General features: G+C 40.2%; 1 protein-coding gene across 1 annotated transcript in view; it reads left to right on the forward strand.

The window, feature by feature from the left end:
* The window catches only part of tpk1 (thiamin pyrophosphokinase 1), a 67,608-nt gene that overhangs the window by 6,762 nt on the left and 38,552 nt on the right, over positions 1–22,294 (forward strand). The window contains exons 3-5 of the mRNA XM_053412699.1: positions 997–1,071; positions 10,686–10,755; positions 22,028–22,100. Coding sequence (XP_053268674.1) covers positions 997–1,071; positions 10,686–10,755; positions 22,028–22,100 — 218 coding nt within the window. The remainder of the gene's footprint in view (positions 1–996; positions 1,072–10,685; positions 10,756–22,027; positions 22,101–22,294) is intronic.

Below are 22,294 nucleotides of genomic sequence, written 5' to 3' on the forward strand. Positions count from 1 at the left end.
GGAGTGTTGCTTAAGCTTGCATGTGGCCTTTTGGGTTTGCCACGAAACACTGCAACTTTAAAGATTGGATGAGAAATCATTCATACAGCAGACATGAAAAGATAAATGAGTGTGAATGCGAAGGGGAAGCAAGGTGGTGCTTTGGTCTTTGGTCCTATGAAGGATGTTTTTCGAGCAGCTCTGTGTTTAACTTTTGTCAATCAATGCAGAGCCTCCGATAATTTAATTTTTCATCCCCTGCAAATAGAAAATTGACGGTCCTGAGGCATTAGTCACGGGATCTGCATCAGCAGCAGAGCACAAAGAAAAAGCTAAAAGCAAGATGGATGCGGGGGTTACAGGAGGAAATAGATTTATGAAATGATAAATCGATGACAGGGACAGAGACAGAGAATTTGGCACAGAGACGTGGAGGTACGCTGAGAGGAAGGAGAGAAGCTACAGATGCTGTGTCACCGAGGGCAAAGTATCGAGCACCGATGAGATGAGTACACACCGTCACAGATTTCCCCCTTTTTTTTATAAATGTTAAAGGAAAAGGTCATGGTCAAGAAGTGGGTCATGTACTGCAGCTGACGGAAATCTTTGAATCATTTGGATCCACATTGTCTGCACCATGGTTAGAGTTTTTTCTCAATCCTCTGATGTTCCATGCAAACCACTCCCAGCCTCACTGGATCTCGTGGAAAGCGATTTGAACTCTGATGAAACCGAGACTCGTATGAAATGTTTTCCGTTTGTAATCCTCTTTTCCCGCTCTCCATGTGGAGCATAATAATGCCCTTATTATCATGGCTTTGCATTCATTATGCTCCTTAATTAGCACATTCAGTGCCACAAACCGCGACCTACAATCTGGATTTAAAAGGTTTTTTCGCTGTGAACATGTAAATAATCAGGTCTTTACAGTTTCTGCTGGTTGACTGTTACACTCCATCAACCGTCAAATTATTTATCATTCATGGAGTTGCTCTCTTTTCTTCTGCCCCTTTTCAGGCACGCTGAAGATCTGTCTGATCATCCTCAACCAGCCTCTGGATGTGAGCCACCTGCACATCCTGTGGAGTAAAGGTAGATATCTGACACAGACCAAACGCACCCTCATCATATCACTTACATCCCATCTGCACTGGTTTGCAGTAAGAGTCCGATCCTGTGTTGTTTTGTGCTCTGTGCCACCATCAATGTGCAAAATATGAATTGCTGCCATATCACCGCCCCCCCCCCCCGCTGCCCACATTTCCTATGACGTGTGTTTTAATGATGGTTTATATAATTTTTGGGGAGAAAAACAATTTTGCCTCCTTCAAGGGTGATTTTTATTTATTTATTTAATGACTTCTGCAGCTGCGTGATGTGAAAAATTATTTTCATAGGTCATCAGCTTCCACAGCACGAAACAATACAGTTTGTCATTATCAGAGATATTTGGAGCAGTGTTCCAATTAAACAGTGGCTTTCGAGGAGCCCTATTAGGTCTCCGACATTCTGACTTCTAATCCATAGTCTGTTCAAATATACTAAATAAAATCACTTTTTTTTCTAGCTTAATGACTTACCATTCAAATATCGTGGCCACGCCACCTCAAGCCTCTTTTTCATGGACAATAAACTAACTAACACCTGCTAACATCTGGCTTTCGTCTGCAATGAGGATTGATGAGAACTGCATTCCCTCCCACGGTCAAATGACTCTGTACTAGATGCAGGTTTTAATTGTCTCTGGCTCCCATCGGCGGTGATGGAAACGAGACGTCTTGGTGAATTGAATCAGCCTGTAGGCAGAAAGAGAGGTGAGAGAGCACCTCTGATTTCTGTCGGTTTTTGATTTTGAACATGAAGAATAAGAGAAAGACAAAATCCTCTACTGGCAGTGGGAATGGAGTCAATTATCTCTTTTAGTGGGTTTACGTGCTTTTAAAAAAACCATGTATAGACACCAGGTATTAGCGAAGAACAAGTTAAAACAATTATGATTTTAGGGCAGCCTAACCATGCATGGATGGACACAGCGGGAATAGTTAGTCATAATTAGTGATGACATTGTTCAAATTTGGGATTTTAATGAGCGAAAAACCCACATTTGCATATTTTTTTACTATTATTTACATTTCAAGATGCTCATTTTACAGAAAAACTAAGTCAGTCAACCAAGTTCTCCTGTTTAACCATAATTCGTATTATTATTAAGTTTCTAAGGGGCAAGGATGGCCACTCCTCTTTGCAAACGGTAAAGATAACAGTTAGGTAAACAAGGTGAACACAGGCAGTGTCCAGTCCACCCAGCGAGGGAGGTCATTATAGACAAACCCAGTCAACCCAGTAGGTCTGTTATCAGAATGAGGGTGTTTGTAGTTTTCAAAGCAAATTCATGGTTTCCGTTTGCACTGCCGTGGTCCGCTATGGTCTTTGTGACTCACATGTCATCATCCACCCATGTCTGCTAGGGAATTCACGGACCGCATTGTGAACGTCCATGTGCAGTAAAAAATGTGTAACGTCCCTGACTGTGTCTACTGCTCCTGCTTGGAATGTGGTATCAGTTTTGCATGTGTTCGAATGCCCTCATTTTAGTATGAATGGAACAGAAGTGTGTGACTTGATCAAGTACCCAACACTCGACAGAACATGGATACAACAGTCAACCCTTAACAAGTCTACCTCCACTTCAGACTCCGATCTGCTGCCTACATCTATGAGGCCTCTTGCAGTCCTTTAGTAATGGGGATAAATGATAGGCTGAGACATGAACATGTAGGAAGTACTGTACAGTCCTGGAAACCTGGATGCACAACCCTTCTGTGTGTTGCTGTGTAAAAAAGCCAACATCATTTCATCAGCAATACATTACATTCATATTCAGATGTATGGTACTTGTTTCAAAATTACCAGCTCTGTGAACGGCTCCACTTCAGCAGCTCCATGCCCGAAGGCGCTGATTATTGTTGAAGATGCCGGTCACAAGCTTGCTGGCAGTTTATGAAACTAGAAAGTGCCCAGGAAAGATTATAGCTGCATCTCCTTTCTTTTTTCTTATTTTTTGCAAGTGTTAACTAGAGGATATAAAAATGGATTTGGTTTTCATCTGCTTCATGAATACGCCAAGGCCCTTAATCAGAGTGAAAGAGGAACAGAAATTCAGGGAAATTCAGAAAAAAGATTTACAAAAGGCTTATTGAGAAAAAAAACGAGGTGTCGCTTATGAGACGTGACGATGCATTGCAGCTCCCTGGCTGTGATGTATTAAACACCCACAGCCGAGTTTGAAACTTTAAAGCAGACAATCTGTGTCCTACATTTGTTTTAGTTTTTTAGTTGTGTAAAATAATCAGCAAGTGAGTGCCTCACCAGACAAGAAAAACTTGAAACTAACTCAAGTGTTAAGCACAAATTCAGATTATCAAGGATGGACTTAAAACTTTTGTCTGCAATCAGTAACAGCAAAAATAAATCTCACACAAATGTATGAAAAGAACTTCTCTGTAACTTCGCGGAGGAACTTCGTTGGCAAACTTGTGCTTTAAATCACATTAGGTTGAATTTTAATGAAGACGGCTTTGATATCTTATCAAAACCCAAGAGGCACCTGAGCCATTTCCACTGCACAGCAGCCACTCAGTCAGATGCATGCTGCTCCCTTGGGTCATGGCTTTTCGCTAAAAGAAAAAATATTTAATGAATTTTGAAAGAGCAATTTCCTCATCTGATTTTACACCATAAGGTTGGCTTATGTCCCAAGATAAAGATTCTGTGGCACTCTATAAAGGGGGAAAATATAATTTAAAGAAAGAAAAACACATACAACATTCATCAAAATGAACGCAATTCGTGTTTAATGTAAAGAGAACGTCTGGATTGATGCTAAATCTCATCTGTCTCACACTGCACACACAGACTAAAAGGGAAAGGCCAGTTTTCTATAGATTCTCAACAATATTATAAAAAATCACATTGCTTGTTTTTTCCTGGAGAAAATAGCAGCTGTAATTTGATTTGAAATGCATTGGAAAACCCACTTCTATTTTTAGTGCAAGCAATAAACAATACCTAAACTGAGGACAGATTTCCAATGTTCTGTTTAAATTGTCTGTTCACCACTGTCCTGCATCATATTAGGCGCGAAATAGATTCTTTTTACGCTCGGTTGATTGTAGCTCGCCCTCGACAGAGTCTGCAGATTGATAATTTTGGTCAGCTCTCCAAAGTGGGTTAGGGATTACACTTTACATAAATTAATTATGGGGCTTTTGTGTGTCCTTTTGCTGATTGTCTCATATTTTGCTATCACATTCAATATTCACCAGCAGGACAGGAACATGAACTAACAAACCAGCAGCATGATTCGGCAATATCAGATGTTCTCTCTCAGAGGGCAGATTTGGTAATTTGCCCACATTTAGACAAGGCGACTTATGAGATAGTTTCAGAGAGAACCTGGGCAGTTTCTAAAGTGCCACAAGCCAAGGGGAGCTGCTCGGGTGAGGGTGACAGAAATGTGAATGCTCAGATCAGTTTTGCTCTCGGCGGCAGTGCCCATTGCACTTGAAGAACTTATTTGACAGGAGGATGATTGGGCGTCAATGGCAGATCTCAACTCTCCCCCAGTTTGATGTTAAACATGCTCCTTGATTCGCCATGTAATTTTGATGTTGTTTATTGGATAAACAGATGTCGGCCCCCGTGTCTGAGTAGCGTGTCAGTCTCCGGATGGTTGTTAGCCTGGAGGCCTCCGAGCCAAGGTCTCCACCCTGACAGACACAGACATCCGCACACAAACATGCGCACGGTGCTCTCAGGTCCTCTGATGTGGTGCCCCTGGGCCCCCTCATCATCTGTGGGAGAAGTGGAGCAGCAGGGAGGCAGAGGAGCAATGTGGGCTGGGAGAGCGCAACGCTGATCAAAGTGAGGCTCATTCACAGGTGCCAAGTGCGGTGTTGTGAAGTGGGATCAAGCTGCTTATCTCACTCGCGCATCCGCTCACTCATCAAGTCCATCGGTCCCCCACTTCCACACCTAGTCACTCACTTGTTCACTCAATCGGTTACTCGTTTATTAGCTTGCAGATCCTTCACTTACTCCCGGTGAAAAGACACAAACAAGCAGTTCAATAAAGCAATCAGCGGAGGCGACTCTCTCTAGAAGACAACAACAGGGGGAAAAAACAGGCCCGTGTTTACTACAAGTGCCTCATTTCATCATTTGTTGATGCGGAGCAGCTTGCCGAAGCTGAAGTTTGTGAACATCACCCTCGTCAGTCGAGTATCAGCTTTGCAATCAAGGCTGGTTGGATAAACACAATGCGCACACACACACACACACACACACACGCACACACACACACACACACACACACACACACACACACACACACACACACTTGCTATACTAAATTCAAGCACACATTTCAGAGCTATTAGCCGTATCGAGTATTTGAAGACAGAAGTTTTCGGAGGACGGGTGGATAGAAATCTGAAAAGAGCTAAAAGGCAAATTCGATCAAGGCCGTCAGTGGAGGAGAAAAGAGTGAAATTGTGTAAAATTGTGCCGCCTAGAATAACAAAGGGAAGGAAGGAGCGGAAGAGTTAAGAGTAAGAGGGGCCTGGAGAGAAATAAAATGTTTGTGCAGGAAATCCATCAAATTCAAGGCGAGGTGTAGAGAGCAGGAGGAATCTGGAGACAGGCTGACGGGGGGGGGGGATGGCCTGATGGATGGGGGAGTGGCGTCACGGCATCTTAATGGGGATAATAATCTTTTCAGCGCTCTTCATGACCGTTTGCCCTCTCCTGCACTTCACCAAAGCCCTAACCTGACAGGTATTAATACTCATTGCTAACCTCATCAATACTGGCATTCAGTGGAATACCCCGCACAGCAGCGTATGTATGTGTGTGTGTGTGTGTGTGTGTGTGTGTTTGTGCATGAACGTCTCCATGCACCTTTTCTCCATCATATTCAGCAGTGACACAGATGATAAAAAAAATAGAGAAAGCTCCAAAATGACATGTTTCATTTCAGGCCCTGCAGGGAAGGATTATGATAGCTAGTTGATTTACAAGGTCGTCTCCTCTGACACGTTCCTCTGGCCCCGCTCGGCTCGCATCAGATCGTCGTCGCCATTCATACCGCCTTGTCTCTACATGTGAGTCCCTGTCGCGTTTGTCAAACTGAAATAATCCGAGGTGAGCGAGGAGATGAGGGAGTCGGTTAAGCCGTCGCATCGCAATCGTGGCGCGCTTCAAATAGCCGACAACTCTTTGTTTTCAGTCGCAGAATGACAGTAATTGTGTCTTCGCTGTGTGTGAATGGAGAGCAGATGCAGACATTATGTTTCCTCAAGTTTAGTTTACTCACTTTGGCTCTTTACAGTGATGAACACGAATGGGACTTTGGGAAATCTAGAAAGATGGAGACTGAAGATAAACTTTTGAAAGAGCCTCAGCTGTGTGAATTTTGAGGCGTGTAAATGTTTTTTTTTTCAAGAAGAGCAGCCTTGAAATAAAAGGAGAATCAAATTGTATACTATTTGACATGCAGACAGGAAGACTACTAAAACGAGCCAATCAATAACCCTAACACAAGGGGGGGGGGGGGGGGGGTATTGATTCATATAATACAGGATACAGGGATTGCACATTTGTTGGGTAAACTATGGGTAAACAAATTGACAAAACTAATATCAGCACATGTCCAGCTGTTTTTGCTGTCCCCAACATTGCAACATCTTGGTCTGATTGTCATAAGGACCATCTGTTGACCAATGTACTCCATGTGGTTCCCCCTTTATTCTGTGTTTTGCCTCTGCATGATTATCATGCCTGCTGCGAGGCCATAGAGAGCTAACCACCGGACCACGTAGATCTCATGTATAATTAAAAATGTACGATAAGCTAGTTTGACCTCAAGAATGCACAAAAGAAGTGCATGTTGATGAGAAACACTGAAAAATAAAATTGCACCAAAATTGCACTAAAGCAAAAAACATTGTAGTTGTTTATATGTAATAGCTGCCAAATTCCTATACTGCAACACCTCTGTTCAAGGATTTAGCACCAACTCTTTTTTTGATCTAGCATAGAGCTTTTTTTTATTTTAGCCAAGGTAGAAGGCTCCAGTATAAACCACTGGAGAAAACCATGACATAATTTAACAGGAACATTACAGTGCAAAAGAAAAGCTATATTGAAAGTCATCACTGGCTTCCATACAGCACTGGAAGGGTCCTAATGCTTATAAAACAAGCATTGGCAAGGACAAACCTCACATGGAAAGATTTTGTGTCACACTGCGTGTAATCGCTTAAGATTTCCTGGAGCTGTGTGTGTGTGTGTGTGTGTGTGTGTGTGTGTGTGTGTGTGTGTGTGTGTGTGTGTGTGTGTGTGTGTGTGTGTGTGTGTGTGTGTGTGTGTGTGTGTGTGTGTGTGTGTGTGTGTGTGTGTGTGTGTGTGTGTGTGTGTGGATGGTAGACCATGCAAACAGAGAAAATGGAGAGAAGTAACAAGTATGAAAATTATTCAGTGTGTGTGTGTGTGTGTGTCCCTCATACACAAATAATGATTGATACCTTCACAGTCGTCTCCACTAAGCTTAAATGAGAGTTTCTCTGTTTTTCCAGAAGTTGTTATTCGAAGACTTCCACAGCCTTTGCACTCTGTCAGAGATAATTAGTCATTTACATTCCAATCTTGTTTTGATGCCAAAGCATAAACAGCAGGTGGTACGGGTGCTGGATAAAAGCACTACCTTGAATGTAAGTGTATTATTTACATCAATTCAAATGCTTCTGCATTCTCTCACCTTTGAGCGCTAAGAAGCCAAGGGTAGTTCGATTTAGTACGATTCCTCTCTGTGAAAGAATCGTTATTTCTCTCCATCAAGTCTAATATGGTGAATATGTGAATCTGTAACTAGTGAATGTGAAGTGTAGGTGTGACTCTGCACAATATTACATTCAACACATATGCTAAAGGATTAAGAGACGTGGGATGTGTCGTAAACAACTCGACCTATAGTTGATTTTTAAAGGCCAAATAATAATGATGGTTTAAAGCAGGAAAAAGTCAATAGCCCTGTAATTTGCTCAGGTAATTAGAGCTATTAACTGTTTGTTTTTTATATTTATTTTTTATGTATTCAAAATCCATTAATATAGACCCAAACTAAATGAATTCACACTTCAATATGAGAGAAAGTTACTCAGCCGTTGTTTTAGATAAAAATATCTTGGATAAAGTTTAGTTTCGTAAAGCTAGAAACAAATATTTTCATCACAGAAGCTTTCTATTTATTATTTCCTCTAATGTAGTGAATGTGTGAGAGTGTTCATGCATAGTTTGCTTTACTCCTGCTGCACCCAAGCTGGCTATTGCTGACACCATTGTCAATGAACTACAGTTGTTGTTGAATGAAATCATTTGTTTGAAAATATCATAATAATACTAATAAGTGTTATGAGGTAACAGAACATCCCCAAGTGGATTTGAAGGGGGCTGATATAATTGAAATATGTTATATTTACAATGGGTGATGCAGGATGTCTTCATCACACTGCATTTTTAATGCCATGGTTACGAACCATTACTGACACAGAGTCCTGTATAGTGTGATTGCATTGAATGAATGGAGGGAACAGCATTGTTAAGTATAAGTAACACATGAACAGGGTCCTTTCAGTACTGTATCATGTGTGTTGGAGGAGGAGAAATTAATAAAGTTCGATATGACCTGATACAGTCGACTAAACGTAAACTTAAAGTCAAAAGAAAAATGTTTTTGACAATCAGGGTGAGTTTGGTCGGCACAATTAAACCTTATTAATGTTTTTCCACTGATAATCAAAAAAATAGGTAATATCTATGCAGGCAACCAAACCGACGACATGCACAGAAGCACGTGCACTCTCGGACGGTGGTCTTTTGAAACTGACGCGTGGATGAAAGCCTTTGAGAACGAGCATCGAAAACCAAACAGGCGTTCCAGTGTTACCCGTCTCTTTGGTGCAAGCTTCAGTTAGTTTTAAACTCGGTTCAAGTAGAAAAAACCAGAGCTCACTCTTTGAAGTTTTTCCCCCGTGTGCTCCACAACAGCCCCAAACAGGAAAGGGCTCTTAAGAAATAGGCTGCTCAATTTGAATAGAATGGAGGCCACGAAAGAGCATACATTTGCAAATAGTTTGCATCTAATTTCCTAGGAACTTGAATGCCATTTTAAGAATGGCAAATCACCACCTCATTTGTCTGTCTTTTAAAAGCTAGGAAGATAAGTGCTCTTTCCTTGCCTTTGCCTCTGAACTGTCAATCCTTTTCTCACCATAATTCTTCACCTGTCTGCGTGATTTGTTTTGTTTCCAATGGCAGAGAGGTATTCTCTTTCCAATAAATGTTTGTCCTTGTTCAAACTCTTTCCATTTGTGCCGGGACTGATTGAAGAGAAATAAATAAATGCTGATGTTCATGTCCAATCCGGGGCTGTGTTTAAATTACTAACGGTTATGGTTTTCCTTCTTCTATAAATCCGTTGCTGTGTTTCCCTCCGTGCTCTGACAAGTTGGTAACACACAGTTAATGTTAATGCAGCCTAACACAACAGGTTTCATTGTTTAGCTTTTGTTGAAACTTTGTTACAGAGTGGCTGATTCATTTGTATGATAATTTTGGAAGTGTGTTGTGCACTTGAATTGTACTGTGTTGTGTTTATAGGGGTTTCTATTATTTCGTCCGCTCTTTTCAAATCAATGAGGATCGGCAAAATATCAGAAATAAGTCTGTATACAAAACGTGAGACGTGCCTCTGACCACAGTCTGGATTCAACGCACCACAATTTAGTCCGATGTTTGAATGAGAAGGTCGTTCATGTGACTCATTCGAACTAGTGTTGACTACTGCACCTGAAATAACATCACTGCAAATTCAATCAGTTCCTTATTTCCTCCATTCAAACAGAAAGACAACAGGCTGACGATAGACGCAGGCCCGTCTACAACCCAATCGATGTCAAGTATTCGTAGACACAGCCCACGTATTTCATGGGAAAGTCTCAAGTGCGCTCCCTGAATAGCGATGTGAAACCAAAAGCGGATCAAATGTAAACAATCTAACAAAGACACAAACCTTGGTACAGACTTTCAGTTGTGAAAAACACCCAAAGTCAGTGCGGTGCATTGTTTGGTTCATATGTGTCCCTTCCTGTGTCCTCACCAGAACTATGGACACAAAAAAAATAAACATGTCCATTGAATTAAGAGAATTTAGAGAGCACACAGCGTCTGTATAAAAAATAGCACCGGAAAGATGTAACTTGACAACCACATCTAACTGTACGAGGCTCTAAGAATCAGTTCTTTACATGAATTGCAGGTCACACTTCTTCTATTAATTTGTTAACAAAGTATTGTGTGTCATATCCAAGCGAGGAGAAACTTGCACCTTCATGCCACCAGGCAGACGAAGCTGCACAAAGTAAAGAGGACTCCTTTTCCCAAAACTCACCTCTGCAGCAGTGAAAACCAGCTCATTGACACGCTTCGCATTGTTTAAACCAGACTGAACTGGATCACACACACGACAGTAACTTGTAAAAAAGTGGAAATGTCTCACCTCAATGAAAGGAGGTGTTGTACTCATTTGAAACTAATTGCTTTCATTTCCACAGACCAAAGTGTCACTCTGTCGCTCTGTCTCTCTCCAGCTCTCTTGAGGGCATGTGCTGATGGAGCTGCCAATCACCTTTATAACATCACCGCTGGAGAACGTGGCAGGTGAGTCTGTCTTGTGTTCACATTTGCATTCATTAATTTTGTTGTCACTGACGTGTCGTTCTCCGGGAAGAGAGACGATAAAATTCAGAAAAACGTTTTGGATTTGACCAAAATAAGTGACTGCATCATTGTGAAGCTCTGTGTCTCTCTGGTGGCAGTGTGTGTGTGTGTGTGAATGTTTTTTTTCCGTGCACCCTCCATCGTGTGTTATTGTGTATTACCTTTGTGTGTGTGTCTCTAACAAAGTACTATGTGTGTGGCTAATGGAGGACTGCTGTCTGGAGACAGATGGATCTGGGGTTCACTGGTTCCCTGAGGTGTTGAGGCTTTCACATTAACACCAAAGTGTGAGCATGAGTGTGTTTTTTGCCAAGGTCTGAATGTTATGAGAGTGTGTGTGTGTGTGTTTTTTGTGCATGATCTTGCAATTATATCAGTGTAACAACAATTTGAAGTTGTAGACATGTGAGGCGTGGAGATTTTTGCTAAGTGCCATTCACACTTTGTCACAGGGGAAACGTATTCTACTCCTAAATGTTAAGGTCTAAAGATGAAATCCTTGAAATTGTGTAGTGCCACACACTTGAAAGGATTAGTCAGTGCTTTGACTGCAAACCAATAACACTGTTATCACTAGATAATATTGTAGCATAAAACCTTTTTGAAAGTGAAAACATTTAGATGCTTTACTAAATGATGAAGTTAATTTTATCAAGAAAAACACTGATGAGAAAAAAAAAAATTCCTAACCTGAGGGGTGATTAAAAAAGATAATTACAATAACAACATGAAAACTGTTTTGTGGAGTTTGGATGTTAGACAATCTAAGACAATTGTATACAAAGATAATTAACAAGAGAAGGTAGAATAATACAAATGTACACAACAATAATGATTTTAATTTAGCGGAGGATATATGGTAAAGAAAAAATGTCAATGATTCCTAAGATGCTGTTCTCAAAAAGATAAATCGCTACAAATAAAAATAGTTATAAATAATTAAGAAAATAAAAATAAATGTTGACACATATCAGCAAAGACAAACAAAATAGGTCTTTGAAAGGCTCAAATATAAACAACCAACCGATAAATGAGTCTTAGTTCTGACCACATAGTTAATCAACAACTATTGTTTTCTTACAGTAATGTTAGTCAGCTATGTTTGTTGATACAGGCTTTACAGCTAAAGTTAGAACTGGGATCAAGTTAGGAATCTGCAAGGTGTGTGAGTTACAGTAGCTTTTTTAAGATGAGTAAGTGTGTGGTCCTCCCTATTTTTGTGATACAAACAGGTTTTCCGAGTCGGTGTTGTTCTTCTTTTGTTGTATTTTGCAGCAGGTCGTGCATCTCCGTCATCTCCGTGAGTTTGAGCATGTTATCCCTGCCCACAGAGGCATCGCTCATATTTCTGTCTGCGTGACACAGCAGATTCATCTTCTGACCTTTCAGTTCGAGCTCTGTCAGCAGCCTGCACAGTGGAGCTGACAGCCAGACCTCCCTTTTCTCCCCACCCAACCGCATCTGTCCCAGAAAATTATACATCGCACAGGGAGGATGGGTAACGGAGGGAAGAGGAGCAGAGGGGGGGGGTAAAAATCATCATGTGGGGATGTGTAAATTAATCACCAGCAAGTTAAGATGTATTTAACCCAACATTACCATAACTAATGGACTACAAAGAGGGAGAGGACGGGTGAACGTGAGAGGAAGATACAAGTGATCAATCACAGCCACTTTTTATGACATTTTAACAGTACTGGAGCCAAGACAGCAGCAGCAACAATCCCATGTGATCAAATAGAGTATGAGAGAAATGTACAGCAAAAAAAAACAAGAGAATAGATCATTAAAAAAGATTGGTGATATCATGATGTAAGAGATGAGCTGAGCTGAGTCTGTATGTTCTGTAGTAGCTGTTATCTGTGTATTTGTGTGGGTGTACATCTTAGGGCAGGGAGTGGGAAACTCCAGGCCAAATATAGACCATGAGACAATCTCCCAAAACAGAATGAATCAATACACAAATAATAACGAAAATAACATGATAACATATTAGATTGAGCACTAACTTGTCCTTTTGGCTGTATGCCTGTAAGGTCAAAGTCTGGATGAACACAACTGGGATTACTGTTGGGTGTGATGAGAGGGAGGAGCCAAATTACTGTTTTGCAAGCTGTGCATGGTACCAAACGAGCAGTGAGTAGCATCAGCACTACCATCTGACATCAGATGACTCACCAAAGAGAAGCAGTTACAACCATAGCATGAGGAATGATTAACTGGGAGGTCAGTGTAGTCTGTGTTCAATAATTTATTATGGTCTGAAAGGATGTTATACACATCGGAACATTGACTTAAAGCTATCAGGGAAACAGCTTTTCCACCGCAGATTGCAGAGTTTAAAATTCCAATTCAAAATATCAAAACTGGGATATCTTGTTTTTGTTGAATTCACGCAGTGCAGAGACCGCTCTGCCTTTAAACTGCAGATTACACATCAACAGACTCTTGAAAGTACCCCCCAAACTAATGCTGCCTCACTGCAGGGGAACATGTCAGCTTTTAAGATCCAGTTTGAAAAAGGGAAGCCAGCAAAAGGGCCCCATAGTCTTTGCACTGTCATCACTTTGACCACATCTGCTGCAGCCGTGCCGGTGAACATTTGAATTATGTCTGATTTTATTGAGAAAATCAAGGCGGTCCAGTTGTCTGGAGGGAAACTCATTCTGACATGGTCACAACATCTCAAGAATGCCTCAAGGGAATGCCTTCATAATCTGCATTAACATTGCCTTTAATTCAAGGATAAACTGATTAGAATTTGTTTGTCACAACATTCCCACAAAGGTCAGAAACGCACAACCAGAATAAGACAACAGTTCACACAAATGTTTATTATGATAAACAAAGCGATTACACTTTATAACCAAAGGGTAAGAAGTCAACTAGACTGTGACATTATGATGTTCGGGAAAAAAACACCTTTCAATTCAATTTAATGGAATTATTATTTGAATAGCTCTAAATCTTAATATACATTATCTTGAGACACTTACGAACCTTACGCTTCCCACAAAGAACAAGCCCATTTCTAGCCATAATTCAGAAACAGAGATTGTGTCCATATTCCTGCAACTTGATTCTGGTTTGATGTTAGTGATCTTTAAAAGTTTGTAATGCAAACTTACATCATTGATTCTTTCTGTTCTACTTTTGTGATGCTTAGATTAATTTTATCTATGCTCCAGCCTCCACTGTGTTTTAACTGTTCTCTTTTGATTTTATACATGGCTGATATGCGTTCAGTTTATCACACTGGTCAAGCAGTTGCCCAGTTTTTATAAATCTGGGTGATTTACTCAAGCACTAGTATTATTTTCTTGAGGGAAATTGTTCAACAATTGTGCCTTTATAAGTAGTGTTCTCTTCTTCTCATGCTTTTCTATTACCAACAGAGAGGAAACAATATTCATCATTGACATGCATCCATATACTGTATGTGCAGATACTGCATATTTAATTAAATTCCTCTAGTTTGAAATGGGAAATTTGGAACAGTCAGCCAGTAGCTACTCCGATGAAGGCAGATTTTAAAGAAGCAATAACCAAATACCAAATCCCAGTGCGGGTTGTGAGCTCAGGTTAATGTGCATTTCTCAAAGATTATGATTAATTTAATAACTACATGCACTGAAATAATGTTTTATTCAGCTGTTGATAAAGTCAACATCAGTAATTCATACAGCTTTTCATCTGCTGCGAGTCAAATGTATTTTACTTCTTACTGTTTAACTCAGATATTCCTGATATATGACAATATAACATAGTTTCTTCCTTTTTCTTACTGCGGTTTACTATTCAATCTGCTTGAAATCGTAAAAGCTGCCCTAAACTGTATTGCAGCTTGTGTTTTATGCATGTTTATCAGGAAACAATTTAAATATATCAAGAGACACATGTTCACAGTCATTCTTATTATTTACTGTACTTTTACCAAGATCTCTTTTATGTGGGCTCCTTTAGATATCTCACACCCTGTGGCTCCCATGTGCTTCAGACCCAGTGCCATTCTTTTTTGTTAAATGAAAATTGTACTTCGTCAAATTTTTGCATCAAATGAACTCCTCTGAGAAAATGAGAATAATATGGATGAACAGGGAGGGAAAAGAGACTGAATGTGGGCAGAGGTAATTGGACAAAGGAGAATTTATAAAAACCTGCAGCTGTGTGTGGGATTGCTGAGTTAGAGGAAGAGGCAAACGTGAGAGAAACAGCGTTCAAACACCAACACACTCACTCGTCAAAGCACGTGTGCATGTGGAACAGGTTTTTCCCGAGCATAGTTGTGTCAGCATGTGATTGTGTGCATATTGCTTTGGAAAAGTTACAAAATTATCTCCCCCCCCTGTGACTGAAGTTTTTCAAACCAAAACTTTTTATGTCTTACTTACTTAAGACTTGGCGGCGAAGTGATAACTCTGACATTTTCTCTTTCTGTTTTGAATTAATTTTATTTCTCTTATCTATTCGTGCCACACACTTCATTTTTTTATGTTCAGTTATTTATAGTATAGTCTTATTAAAAGGACATTTATTATTTAAAGAGGTCAGTGTTTCATAGAACCCCCGTGAGTTGTAGATGACATGTAATGCAGATAAGGTCAGCAAAGATTTCTCAGGCTGATATATTTGCTATTAATAATATTAATGTATAATAAACTGTGTTGAAATACAGTGGTGTCCAATAGAGACCACTTTACAATTTATGGGAATGTCAAAATCACCATATGAGCCATTTTGACATTTCTGGGCTTAATGAATGAAGGAAACTTTTATTTTTATAGGCCTTGTTATTATTATTACAGTAGAGCCGAATTTCAAATGCACTAAAACACAATTTTGTCAAAGTAACAGACATCTGTCATATTGAGGAAAATGTAGATATGCCTCAATTGCACGCTGTAGTAGTGTGGAACTCTCTTTTTCTTTTATTGCAATTTACCAATTTTGTAAATGAAGACCAGGTACCCACAAATCACGATGGAATATTATGTCCTGCCACTAATATTAAAAGTTATAAATTATAGACTGTGTATAGGCTACATCACACAACAAGTCTTACTCTCTATAATCAGCTATCACTAAATACATTCCTACCATTGGGTGTGCAATCTCCTTAAAACACTTTGAAGTTCACTGTAACTGACGTAATAGTGGAATGAGAATGTGCTGGAGGCGCTAAATGTGTTTTATGTTGGCTCGTAATTATTCAGAGAATAAGCTACTGTCAATATGCCATTAGAATTCCGTCTACACAAATACTATCAAATTCACACAGCTGTTCAACTGCTTGGAATATCAAGAAATGTATGACTTAAAAAACAGGATCACAGGCGAGCAATTAAGAGGATTACAGTGCAAATTAAACCAGGCGGGGGGTTTATGTGACTCAGCTGATGACTGGTAACTAACAGCTCCTTCCTTCTCACTGCTTTCAGTGCTGAAATATGCGTTTCTTCACAACACACTCAACATGAATCAAAGCGATTTGCTCGGTTGTTACTTTAACAGTCCTTTTTTTAATGGGTTATTAATGTGTTGCATCTTTTTTTGGCAGATTCTATGATAATTACCTTCTATAACTGATTTCCTTTTATTTCCCCTCACTGTACTGTCTTTAGTCAAGTAGCTCACAGACCCTCTTGTTTTCATCAGCCAAGATACCTTCTGTCTCACACTTGCTTTGCTGCTGTCTATTATAGTCTGATTTGAAAAAAATCCCCTCTGTGTTTATTGCGCTGGTTTGGAAATTGAAACGCTGAGCCACGTTGATGAGCACAGGGAACTGGGCCTTTTCTTTTTAATGTGAGGGCTTCACACGTTTGTTTTTACACATGCTATCATGCGTTTTTGTTAAGTCAATTTTATTGGAGTTGCAACCGTTTAGGCTCATTAAAATTACAATTACCTCTTTCCATCCCTCTCACTCTCTCTGTTTATTACACCAAGTAGCCCTTAGTGCGGAGAGTTAATAAACTTAGTGTATGTGTGTGGTTTGTGGATAAGAGATGCGCAGTCGATTTATGACTCTGTCTGGTTATTACTCCGAGCGCCTGCAGGCATCTAGCTGATTAACTTTGGGATTAGACACTGGTGAAACACACAAATAAAGAGAGGCTCTACAGGCACAAGCACACATGTTTTTACAGTCATACATGTGCAACCAGGTGCTTTCTTTCAATTGTTTCAATAAAGATGTGTGGGTGTGCTAAAGACACATGTACATCAGCATGTGTGCAAGCTCACATTCTTCCCTTGAGGTTTTGTTGATTCTAAACTTTGTTGCAGTGGGATTATTAAATTGGTTGGTTTTTATACCCACATTTGTGGAACTGCAGTCGTATCACTGTCATCTGCAAACTGACTCATATTATTTAAAAATACATAGAAGACAATCTGACCTGCTTTCATTTGTGATCTGTTTTATCCGAAATACAACCCAGAAGGTATTCATATGGTTGTATTCTAATCTCTAGTCCCTCTGTACTTGAAAGGTAAGAATGTAGAATGTAGGGGAGGTTTATTGACAGAAATGAAATACAGAAAATCAAAACATTTTGGAAGGTTTGGTTCAGCTCACATGAAACAGTAGTCGTAAATAAAGATTATTATTACATGGCAACTTTGTTTTTCTCAGATGAATTTATTAGATGTCCATACAGTCTGTAGTCATTTAGGATGTCATTAAAAATGATTCCTCCGCCTTTTCACTGGCTCTCCTTTTCTGATTGGGAGGTGAGATGAGTAATCAGAGCCATACTCCTGGAGAGGGAGAGAGGAGTGGTTGTCGTGTTGCGATTCAGGAAATGATGAAGGATATGAGAGAGAAAGAGAGAGAGAGAATACAAACAAAACAACTGTTTGTTGTAATTAGTGGTCATATCCCTTCTTATTTTGAAGGGAAATGGAGATGAAAAGGGTTATAATAATATATAGGGGAGGAGATTTTTTCTCATAACGACGCGGTTAGATGAAGGGAAGTTGGCCTAATTACATACTAAAGAAAATATTGCTGGCAGTTGAGATCAGAATAAGGTGTAAAGGGAAAAAAAATGTGGGAAGGAGAAGTGTGGGTTTGCAGTAGAGGAGAACAAAGCAGACAAATCGGATGTAGAGAGAGGGAGACATGGAGGTTGATACACAAACACATACACACACACAAACACAAGCCAAGGTCACACAGCCATCCCTGCACATGATATGCAGACAAACTGGTGGTAAAGTGCTCCATTTCCTATCCAAATTAAAGTGTCAGTTAATATTATCGTGGAAGTGAAGACTGTCAGACACGCAGCACACAGACACAGCGACAGAAGCAGCATTTACGCTCACGCACAAAGACACAAGTGCAGAATTTAGAATCTCTCGCCTGGTCAATTACTATCATCCGGTGGAGTCATGCACACAGGTCAGAAAGGGTGCGTGCGTGTGTGTATAGCTCGGATGAGCCCCAGTGTCACGTCGCATCCCATCTGTCACATGAAGGCTATATCTGAACGGATATGCAATATTTGTGTCCTGTATTATAAGAAGGGGGAAAGTGTACATCTGTACCTGCATATTATATATGTATGTGTGCACATTTCATTTCTTGTAAGTGTGAATTTAGACACATTTTTACTAGCTCAGTTATAGGGCTGTGTTTTAGTGTCTTCATGCATAACAATAAAACAGTTTTTGGACGAGAAGATAAGATATATTACAATTATTATTTTTTAATCTTCATTTAGCTTTAACAATTATCATCCAGTCCTTCATGGCAGTCAGACAATCCTCAGACTTTTGGTAGTCGTAAGGAATGCCTTTATATTAGCTAATAATATGATTTTACGGGAAGCAGAAACAGAACAAATTGTAAAAGGGCCCAAGATAGAACTCTGGGGCATACCACTGGCAAGGCAGCAGACATATAGTGACCAAGTGACATAGAATAGCTCCACTAAGAGAGATAACATAAGAACCATTCCAGTGCAATCAAAGACAGCATCTCACCGCCTTAGCCTTTTGATCAGGATGCTGTCATCTACAGTATCAAAAGATCCAGCAGCTCAAAAGCAGAGCATTCACCCACATCAGAAGACATCGTTATATCATTAGAGACTTGGAGAAAAGCGGTTTCAGTGCAATGCTTCTCATGGAAGGCAGATCAGAATATGTTGTTTGGTGTCAAAATGGCAGTAAACTGTCAACAACTTCCTCTTAAACTCGTGAGATAAAAGGCAGCTTAGACATGGGCCTTTTGGGAAGGGATGTTTAAAATGAGCTGGAACACAACAAGATTGCAGGGAGCTGTTTATGACAGACACCAGGATTGAATAATAGAACCAGCCCCTATATTTTAAAGCAAGGAAGTAGGTGAAATGTCTGCAGGTCTGAAGGATGGTTACGTACTGCCCTTAAACTCAATCAGATCTTTCAGGGAAATGTCAAACAGAGGTCAAATGTAAATGACTGAGTTGGATAAACAGGAAAAGGGTTTTAAGAAGGGGGTGATTCTAAATCTGCTCAAATCTAATCCACAAAGAAAGAGAAAGCAATCCTCATCAACAAATACAGGCTCATCTGCTCATTTAAATTAAGTGCAAAAACCAGGTCCAAGGACCAGACACATGTTGAGTAGTTATAAGACTCAAGACTTTTCTTAAATTGGAGGGGCAGCAGCCAAGTTACATGAGGCATCGTCTACGTGATAATTAAAACATCTAATCATAACAACTGTTCAACCTGAACTATTGCAGTCGGTAAATTAAATTACAGTAATGGTGGTCATCTGCAGTTCCAACTAAGAAAGCTTTTCTTGATATCCACAGAATTTCTCATACTGCTCTGCAAAGTCTCGGTCAGGAACCTTTTGAGGTAAAAAAGTAATCCAGTATAAAGGACTTAATTGCATCAGAGTGAGCATTTGATCAAGGTGCTGGCCACTGCCTCTTTCAGGAGCCTTCGATGAGATGTGGGGGTCTCCAGACGAGCAAGGGTTATTTGTTTGGCTTTACAGTGTAACGCTGAGGGAAAACTCCAGTGTCAGAAGAGACTGGTCTTCTGAGTGGGGTCCAAATCAGGGCGAGCTGGCTGGATGGACCGTAACGTCTACAGAATATTTGAGAAGCTTAGGTGAGGTGGTGAGGCCGCCCTGTTCAAAGATCCGCTGGCCCAAGATGATTAAGTTAACAGCTGGAGGAAGTACAGGGATAAGTGGAGGAATCTCACACATCTGTGTCCTGCATGTTTGCCTTGAAGTAGGCAATCTGTTCAGACTGCTCAGATGCCACAACCCAAAAACTGGAGAAAAGAGTCTTTCTCCTGAAGAGCATCCACAAGCCGCAAGTTATCAACCTCCAGCTCGGCTATCTTTGAATTTGCTCTATGAAGTAGTTCTCTGTCCTTCCAGATGGCGTTGTTACTGTCAAAATCTGGCTTTTGGAGGTTTCTGGTGACACAAGTGTTTTCGCTCAGTCAAAGTCCCTGCCAAAATCCTTCATCTGGGTGGAAGATACAGTTAAAAGAAACAAGGATTCAAGTAGGTGTGACAAAAAACTTCGGGTGAAAGTCAATTTAAGACAAAGATTTATGATAGTGTTTCTGGCGGACACAACTATGAACTCAGCACTCGGTTTGCGATGTGTCTGTGGCAACGGATTGCACACAATTCCCGTTCTGTTTGTCTTTCTGTAACTCGATGGTGTAAATGGCAACATCGAGGGCGAAGGGAGGGAATAATCCGTCTGTATCTCTTTCCTCAACCGACCGGAACGTCGCTCTCGCCTCTTTCTGTGGTGCACACACACAGGATATAACCCACACAAACACACGACCCAACCAACCGTGAAATCGTAATGTCAGACCTGTTAATGCCTTTAGATAGCAGCTACCGCATCCCTGAGTGGTCCCGCTCCTTACACATAAACACACACACACACACAAATGGAATAAACAGAGAGCTGTCCGTCTTCCTCTGACAGGAAAGTTCCACTCGCTGGTGGCTGGTACATTTCTGTCTCTTTTCACTGATACCTTCAACAGACCTTTGTTATTCCAAAACCTAGAGAATGTAGGTTTAAACTCATTTTTATATGATTGAATAAAATACACAGAGGAATAAGAATGTAAAGCCTTCATATACACATGATCCAAAACCTCCTGCACAGTTTAATTTCCATCAGTTTTAATCCTCTTAATTTGGTGTGATAACATAATATTTTTTGGGGGGGGGTTATGTTGCTAACAATTAATATTCTGTCTTCCTTCAGTTAGCTTTGTTTTTTGGGAGGTCAATCTTATGAGTCACAAGCCATTTTACCCGAAAATTACTTTTGTACTTTTTTTAAGTGAAATACATCCTGAACATTTTTTTTTTTTAATAATTTGCAAAGCTTTCAAAATTCAAGTTTAACTGTTCATTAAGTTATTATTATTATTATTATAAAAGTATTGGATATAAAAATCTGTGGGGAAAAATTTACTTTTTTACCTTCCATGTTTGTATATGTTATACACTGTAGTATTTGTAGTATTTGTATGTCAGTGATGGATGGACAACAGGGACTGTCTGTGGTCACATGTTATATCCACATTTGTAGTGAACTGCTCCTTTAGTTGCCATGTCTGAATAGATTTCTATAAATATATGATTTTTGTTGCTTCATTTCACCGATTACAGTATATGATGTAGCAAAATATGAAATTTCACTGCAACCTGTTGAAATCAAACTGATACTCCGATGACTTCATGCTCTATCTCCGTGTGTACGTTGGTTTGTGTGTGCGATTGAGAGAGAGGAAATCTTTACTGTATTCCTGTTGTTTAGGAGCTATGAATGTCCAGTTCTATAATTAATGCACAGTATTTATCAACGATTGGATTGTAATTTTTTTGATTTGTTTTAGATTGGATTTAAGATAGAGAGAGAGAGAGAGTGATTGAGTGATCAAACAGGAGAGCAAGAGAGTGAGTGAGAGATCGAGGGACTCCGGGCCAGGGCCAGGCTCCCTGCCCAGAGAATCACCCTGTCAGTCTCAATGTCTCTTCTTCTTCCCCGGTGGCGTCACGCCCCCTCCCTTGTTGCACAGTTCAAAGAGCTGATATATGTCCGATGTCCTCTCTCTCCTCCTCTCTTCCATCTCTGCCTGACGCTCTGTCTCTCCCTGTCTTTCTTGCAATCTTAACCCTCTCCCTCTGCCACTCACCCTCACTGTCTATCCTTACATCCAGCTTCCTCCCCGACTATATCAGTGGGGATTTTGATTCCATTACTGCCAAGGTCAAAGCTTTCTATGCGGACAAGGTGAGTGGAGACACAACTTTCACACTCTCTCTCTCTCTCAGAACTCAAGGTTCTCACTGAAATGTAATCCCTCATATGTACTAACACACAAACAAAAAGCAGTAGGACTTGAGACAAGTTTGGAAATAAGAACTTTATACTATTTCTGTAGGTTCAACCTGGGTGCTGGGATGCCTACGTGTGGTCGCTTGGTG

Source organism: Pleuronectes platessa, chromosome 20 (assembly GCF_947347685.1).
Source record: "Pleuronectes platessa chromosome 20, fPlePla1.1, whole genome shotgun sequence".
NCBI classification, from domain to species: Eukaryota; Metazoa; Chordata; class Actinopteri; order Pleuronectiformes; family Pleuronectidae; genus Pleuronectes; species Pleuronectes platessa.